This window comes from Protobothrops mucrosquamatus, unplaced genomic scaffold (assembly GCF_001527695.2).
Source record: "Protobothrops mucrosquamatus isolate PMUCROS unplaced genomic scaffold, P.Mucros_1.0 scaffold8522, whole genome shotgun sequence".
NCBI classification, from domain to species: domain Eukaryota; kingdom Metazoa; phylum Chordata; class Lepidosauria; order Squamata; family Viperidae; genus Protobothrops; species Protobothrops mucrosquamatus.
Genome location: NW_015394316.1, coordinates 4286 through 12286, shown reverse-complemented (window position 1 = coordinate 12286; position 8001 = coordinate 4286). Strand labels below are relative to the sequence as shown.

The window sequence follows — 8001 nt, the reverse complement described above, 5'->3', positions numbered from 1 at the left end:
CTCCTCCTCCTTCTCCTCCTCCTTCTCCTCCTCCTCTCTTTCCTTTTCTCTTCCTCCTCTCCTCCTTTTCCTTCTTGTCCAACCTTCCTTCTTCTCCTCCTCCTCCTCCACCTCCTCCTCTCTTTCCTTCTTTTCTCCTCCTCCTCTCCTCCTCCTCCTTTTCCTTCTCCTCCTTCTCCTCCTGCTCCATCATCCCCTCCTCCTCCCTCTCCTCCTCCTAATGTTTTCTTCCAAATTTTATTTCTTTATTTATTACGCAAAGTGACGGGAAGTCCTCGATTTTAACAACCGCAGTGGGGGGACGGCCAGGATTATCAGCCGGCCGTTCTCTCCCCATCTGCATTCCCAGGTTGGACGCTGACAGTCCCACAAGTGGAGTCTGCATTGTAGAAGGTCCACGAGTAGCTCATTTTGAATTTCACGGAAATTCGGGGCGATTCGTTTTGCTGGTTAGGTTGGGTTTCTCCGGCTTTGGGTCTAACCCGCTGCAAAATGTCTTGTTTTCTTTTCTGTGGGCATGTTGGCACAATCACACTCCCAGGGCAGAATTAAGCAATTTCCTGGATTCACTAAGTGTGTGTGTGTGTCTGTCTGTCTGTCTGTCTGTGTGTCTGTGTGCGTGTTGAATTGTGAACTTCCTAAACAGGCTGTGTTTTCCCAAAGGGAAACTGGAGAATTTTAAGGACGTTTTTAGGCCTTTGAGAGATTTCTGACTTTGGCTTAGGGTTTCGGGGAGCAGGAAGATCAATGCTAAAGTTTGAAAGAAAAAAATTGGGGAGCAGTGACTGGGAAGGTTTGGGGGTGCCTCTGCTGGGCACGGCTTTCCTGTTATACAAGAGTGGCATTTTTGCTTTTTTTTTTTCCCCCATAACCATGGTATGAAAGTCTACAGTTTCCAAAGATGAGAAACGAAGGAAAATCTTAAGTATAAAATAAAAATAGGAATATGATAAAAAAATAATAATAAAGGGTTTATAGAGTTTCCTACCTGAGCAGGGGGTTGGACTAGATGACCTCCAAGGTCCCTTCCAACTTTATTATTATTATTATTGACAATATGAATGAAACATAACAACATACAATAACATACTAATAAAAAATATAAATAAGAGCAGAAAAGGAAATCCTCCTGAATAAAAAAGAAAGAAAAATAGCGATTCAAAATCAAAATATGAATAAAAAATATAATGAGATAGTAAAAAAAAAAAAAAAAAAAAAAAAAAAAAAAAAAAAAAAAAAAAAAAAAAAAAAAAAAAAAAAAAAAAAAAAAAAAAAAAAAAAAAAAAAAAAAAAAAAAAAAAAAAAAAAAAAAAAAAAAAAAAAAAAAAAAAAAAAAAAAAAAAAAAAAAAAAAAAAAAAAAAAAAGGCCGATCTAGATACAAACCTAATAAAATATAATATCAGAATGGTGATAAGAATAAAATATAAATGAGTAAAAACCGTAAAAAGAATAGAAGCGCAAGGGGAAATTAAAAAAATAGAAATAGCCTTCTTTTCTCTAGTTCCCGGCCTTTCAGCGGGGAAATTTCTCTCCTTTAAAAAAAAAAAAATCAAAAATAAAGTTCAGGTTGCAACCTCTTTGTATTTGTCCCTGCAAGAAGAAGAAGAAGAAAGAAAGAAAGAATGGGAAAAAAAACCATGCCACACCTTGCAAAGGAATGTCAGCTTTGGAAAGGCAGGGGAAAAAAAATCCTCCCAAATTAAAAAACAACAACATTACCAACCCTTAATTTGCCAGTTCTTTGCCTTCAGGTGTGTGTGTGTGTCTCTGTGTGTGTGTGTTTCAAAAAGCAGTTTTTTTTCTCCGTTTTCTCTGCTTGGGAGAAAAGCTGGTGAGTTTTTCAATAGCTTTCAATTCTTTTTTTTTCTTTTTCCCTTGTTACCGCATGATTTCCCTGCACAATTTCCTTGCGGTTCAGAGTTCTTTGGCATTCGACAATCACTACTACAAGCCTCTAATTTGCCTTTTCTGTTTTTTTCTCTAGCGGGCAAGCGCTTGGCCCAGCCCAAGAGGGGTGAAAGGGTGTGTGTGTGTGTGTGTGTGTGTGTGTGTGTGTGTGTGTGTGTGCACGTGTGCGTGCCTTTGCCACGATTCCCAGTGTGGATAGATAGATAGATAGATAGATAGATAGATAGATAGATAGATAGATAGATAGTAAGATAGATGATAGATAGATAGATAGATAGATAGATAGATAGATAGATAGATAGATAGATAGATAGATAGATAGTAAGATAGATAGTAAGATAGTAGATAGATAGATAGATAGATAGATAGATAGATAGATAGATAGATAGATAGATAGTAGACAGACAGACAGACAGACAGGCAGGCAGGCAGGCAGGCAGGCAGGCAGGAAGGAAGGAAGGAAGGAAGGAATAGAGATGATGGATGAATGGATAGACAGACAGATGATAGACAGATATAGATATATTCCTAAAAAGCCTGCAGATAAGAAAAAAAATCGGTTTTAAACTACATTATATTTACCTATTTACCCGTGTCTCCTTCACGGTACAGCCCGCGGCTCACGACAGTTCATTTAGTGACCGTTCAAAGGCACAACGGCACTGAACAACGTGGCTTGTAGCAAGAAAGTTCGTGCAATGGGGCAAAACGCAGTTAGCCAATGTTTCGCTGAGCGCCAGAAATCTGGGGCTCCCTTGCGGTCGTAAGTGGAGGACCCCCTGTAATTGCAGCCTTAAGCAGAGGACCTTAATCTTCGCAATACACTACGGCAATGACTGGAAACCCAAGCAAATAGGAGGGCGTTGAAGTGTGTCCTTTTCCTGCAAAGGCGTGTGTGTGAACAGATCTAAGCCGGCTAATGGGTAGCCGCCAACAGACTATCATAGACACTAATGTTCGTTGGCTGCCGGTTTGTTTGTTTGTTTGTTTCTTTTCTCCTTCCTTGAATTATTCAAAAGGCAGCTATTGAGACTTTACCAAAGGAGGTTTCTGGCAGTTAAAAAAAAACAACCCAAAAACCCAAATAACAAACCCCAAATCTAAAATTAATATGTTCCTTGTCGTGGGGGCAAGGAAGAGAGAAACCTCGTTAGCTAGCCTAATTAACACATTTTGCGGTTCTTGTCGCGGCAGGAGAAGGTGGCAGAAATGGGCCACGGTGCTAATAAAGCACGTTAAATTGAAGAAATGTCTTTTTTTTTTTTTTGCTCTCCTTTTTTTTTAAATAATGTTTTATTAATTTTCCAATTTTCCATTTGAATATTTAAAAAGCAACGTGGCGACTGGGTTAACCAACAGTTCAATAACAAAGTCTTTAGTGCAAATCTCAGGTTACAACATCAGATATTTCTTCTCTTTTTCCCTTAACATTTACTGTCTCCTATTCAAGATTGTACATTTCTAATGATACCAACTCAATAAGAACATCGTTATTACATAGATCCATACATTTTTAGCTTATACATATCTTAATGACATTCGATCTTCCTAAACAATCCATATCCTGTTATTAATTTTGGCCCAATTTTTAGTTTTTCATCAATATTCCAATTTAACCTTTGATATTTATAATGTTCAGACTTTGGGTAACCAAGATTTCCCTTATTTCACTTCATAACCCTTTTCCTTTCCTTTTTTTTTGCCTTTTTCTCACCCCCCCTCCCCAAATTGACAGGAAGTGGACGTTTTGGATATCAGCTACGTCCGGGACACTCGGACAGGACGCTACGCCAAGCTGCCGAAGGTAAATCCCGGTTTATAGGTGGAACCGTGTGGCTGACTTAAGGGAGTCACGTGTTAAGCGGTTCACTTAACGACGGGCACAAGAGAGGTCGCAAAAGGGAGCAAAATTCACTTAACAAATGTCTCTGCCGTTTTCCAGAATGCAAGCTGTGGTTTCTTCTGTACAAACCGTGGTTTGTTTCCAGAATGCAAACCACGGCTCGCTCCATTCTGCATGCAAAACTCTTGATTTGCAGGCATATAGGTTTTTGTTTTCGAAAGTCCGTTGTTTTTCTTTTTTTTTTCCTGTTTTCTACTTTTTAATAAGTAAGCTGCCCAGAATTTGTGGAGTCAGCCGGTCTCTCCATTAATGAAATAAAGTGAGGAAATAAAATTAAAATAATTTGATGACCAGGGTAATAGCTTAGGCTGCTGGAAAGACCCTGTCATAGCATTGTCTCATTGCATTAAGCTTGGATTTGTTTTTAACTATGTTTTTCTGGGCTAGATACAGTGATTTATCGAATGATTGAGATTGATAACCTCTCCATCCTTCAGTTCTCAATTCTCAGTATTCCTGCATGACCCTTGCTGAGAATTCTGGGAACTGAAGCCTTCTTCTCAAGTGGGTAGACCCCAGTTCCCAGAATTCCCCAAGTAGCATGAGAATTGTTGCTGAGACATCTGGAAGCTGACATTCACATGTCTAGAGAGTATCCAGTTTAGGGAAAGCTGACGCGCACAATTTTAGATTGCAAACCCGTAATGAAAATGAATATACTGGCTGGGGAATTCTGGGAATTGAAGTCCACCCCTTTTAAAGCATGCTGGCTGGGGAATTCTGGGAATTGAAGTCCACCCCTTTTAAAGCATGCTTCCTTGGGAATTGTGGGTGTTGAACTCCACCCATTTGAAAGCATACTGGTTGGAGAATTCTGGGAATTGAAGTCCACCCATCTTAAAGCATGCTTCCTGGGGAATTCTGGGAGCTGAAGTCCACCCCTTTTAAAGCATGCTTCCTGGGGAATTCTGGGTGTTGAAGTCCACCCATTTGAAAGCACGCTGGTTGGAGAATTCTGGGAGTTGAAGCCCACACGTCTTAAAGTTGCCACGGTTGAGAAACACCGCTTAACAAAAACCACGCTTCTTCATAGCCTCCGTCCAATAAAGATGGCTTCTCTCAACTCTTCTATGTCTTCTCCTGTCTTTTGAAGGACCCCAAGATTCGGGAAACCCTGGGCTTTGGAAGTCCAGAACAACAACCCGAGGATAAACTTTTGACAGTGGTTCATGGGCCTGACCTGGTCAACGTGAGTTTCCTCAACTTCATGGCAGTGGTCCAAGACAATACAGCAAAGGTAAGGAGGCCAAAGAGAGAAGCAACCTAGAACTAAGGAGAAACTTCCTGACAGTTAGAACAATTAACCAGTGGAACAACCTGCCACCAGAAACTGTGAACACTCCAACACTGGGAGTTTTTAAGAAGAGACTGGACAGCCATCTGTCCGAAACGGTATAGGGTTTCCTGCCTGAGCAGGGGGTTGGACTAGATGACCTCCAAGGTCCCTTCCAACATTATTATTATTATTGATCATCGCACAGTCAGCCAGATGTTCAGACTGGATTTGACATTTTTGTCTACCTATCGAGTGCTTCCCAAGGACCTGGGATAGGCAGATGTGGATGTTTTTTATTATTATTATTATTATTATTATTATTATTATTATTATTATTATTATTATTATTATTATTATTATTATTATTATTATTATTATTATTATTATTATTATTATTCCCATCCCTTCAGTTTGAAACCTGCAGTAGCTTAGGCCTAAAATACCAAATTTTTATTTATTTATACACACACACACACACACACACACACACAGAGGGAATTGATTTCCTTGGGGACCCCAGGACCCCAGAATATCTTTTCCCATCTTGATTTTAGCGGTTGTAAAATTGTTCAGATGGAACTGCATTGCTTCAAGATTTCCTGTTATGGAATTGTTCCTTTTAGTTCTGGATTACTGATTAAGCTAAATAAACTTCGGGGAATGTCTTGGGCACAGTGGCAAGCAGCTAATGGCCCTGTTCTCATTTGCACGCATCGTGATGGTTGTGAGTGTTGCGTCTCTCACACACTCTTCCAAAGTAATGCTTTCTGAATGCCTCTTAAAAACTTTTTTAAAAACGCTTTGGGAAACTTTTCTAAAACCTCATCTCCTAAAAAAACCTCGTCTCTAGGCAACTTCCGGGCACCCAAATGCAAAAAGCCATAACATTAAAAAAAACCAAAGTGTTTTAAAACCTCCATTTAATTGAACTGTGCAGTAAACAGGGCTTTCTTTTTACCCCACGGGGCTAAATAGCCCGGAATCTATATTTCAGATTTGCAAAGATGTCCAAGGCTTGTTCATCCTGTGGGTTATATGTATTTGCTGTCTTTTTTAAAGCTGTTTTGGCTCAAAAACAGACCTGCCCGTGGGTGAAAAATCAACCGCTTTTGTGTTTGCCACATCCTTAAATGGCATCTGCTCGCTCTCTGAATCAAATTAGCCTTATTGTTTAAAAAAGTGGCTGAAATCTAGGAAGGTAGCAACTTGATTCTGGTTCTGCCCTGTTTTGGGGGAGTTCCAGAGCGACCTGGTGTGTGTGTGTGTGTTTGTATGTGTGCGTTGGGTTGCATTGTTGAGTTGGGGCAAAAGGAACAAACGGCATTAAGAGAATATTTGGAGCAAAGATTGGGAAAAACAAGTCCTTGCCTTGCAACCTCGTTTAGCCAGTCCCGTTGCTAAACGAGGCAGCCTCTTAAGTGAGCCGTGCCTGATTTTACGACCGCTGTAGCCACGGTTGTTAAATGAATCGTTGAGGCTGTTAAGTGAGTCACCAGTCATTAAGCAAACCCGGCTTTCCCCATTGACTTGGCCGACTGGACGGTCGCAAACCGTGATCGCGTGACCTCAGGACACGGCAGTCGTCATAAATAGATGCCGTCCGAATGTTGATCCGGTTATTATATGAGATGGCCGTAACTGTGAGGACCGGGTCACAAGTCACTTTTTTCAGTGCCATGGTAGCTCAGGACGGTCACTAAACAGACTGTTGCAAGCCTCCAGGCCTCCTTTTGCCATCAGCCAAGCACAGACAACCACAATCTCCTTCCTATTTTGCTGTGTGATTCTGGGCCACCTGCTTTCAAATCCCGTTTTTTTGGGCGTAAAGGAATTACAGCGTTTTTTCCTCCCTTCTTCTGCTTCCAGATTTGGGCCGAGGAACTGTTCAAGCTGGCCACCAACATCCTCGCCCAAAACGCTTCTCGGACTACTTTTTTGCAAAAAGCGTAAGTGTTTTTTTTCTGGCAAGAGTCGAGATAAAGACGGGGGCTTCCTGATTCACCCAAAGCTGACCTGACTTGCATTTGCGATCTAGACTGACCCAAGCTGGCCTTTTAAAAAAAAGGAAGAATTGAATCAAATTTCCATGGGGTGGGAGGGGAAAAAAAAACACCTTTTCTAGCTTATCTTTGGACCGTGATAAGCAGCTCCACCTTTCCTTCCTGCCCCGTGGACTCACTCTCCCAATTGTGTGCTTACAGCTACGCCCGGCTGAAACTCCAGGTTAACCAAGATGGGAGGATCCCTGTCAAGAAGTAAGATGGTTTCACTTCTTAGATTCTTTTGGGTTGGTGATCTGCATGTACGTTTTTTCTTTACCTAGGGTGGCGGGTTTGAATTCTGCACTCCTGTAAGAAAGGGAAGGCGAAGGGAGGACAGGAGAGGAGAGGAAAGGAAAGGAAAGGAAAAAGGAAAGGGAAGGGAAGGGAAGGGAAAGAAAAAGGAAAGGAAAAAGGAAAGGAAAGGGAAGGAAAGGACAGGAAAGGGAAGGAAAGGAGAAAGGGAAGGAAAGGAAAGGAAAGGAAAGGAGAAAGGGAAGGAAAGGAAAGAGAAGGAAAGGAAAGGAGAAAGGGAAGGAAAGGAAAGGAGAAGGGGAAAGAAAGGAAAGGGAAAGAGGAAGGGAAGGAAAGGGAAGGAAAGGAAAGGAAAAAGGGAAGGGGAAGGAAGGAGAATTGGAAAAGAAGAGAATTGAGAAAGAAAAGGAAAGTACGGAAGGAAGGAAGGAAGGAAGGAAGGAAGGAAGGAGAATTGGAAAAGAAGAGAAAAGAGAAAGAAAAAGAAAATACAGAGGGAAGGAAGGAAGGGGAATTGGAAAGGAAGAGAAGAGAGAAAGGAAAAGGGAAAAAAGGGGAGGGAGAAAGCTTGGAGGAAAGGAAAAAGGAGGGGAGGAAGGAAGGCATTGTGGCCGTAAGT

At 41.2% G+C, this 8001-nt stretch overlaps 1 protein-coding gene across 1 annotated transcript in view; it reads left to right on the top strand.

Moving 5' to 3' along the window:
- Window positions 1-7348: 7348 nt before the first annotated feature.
- The window catches only part of LOC107300805 (1-phosphatidylinositol 4,5-bisphosphate phosphodiesterase beta-3-like), a gene marked incomplete at its 3' end in the record, with an annotated part of 4243 nt that continues 3590 nt past the window's right edge, over window positions 7349-8001 (top strand). The window contains exon 1 of the mRNA XM_015830094.1: window positions 7349-7390. Coding sequence (XP_015685580.1) covers window positions 7349-7390 — 42 coding nt within the window. The remainder of the gene's footprint in view (window positions 7391-8001) is intronic.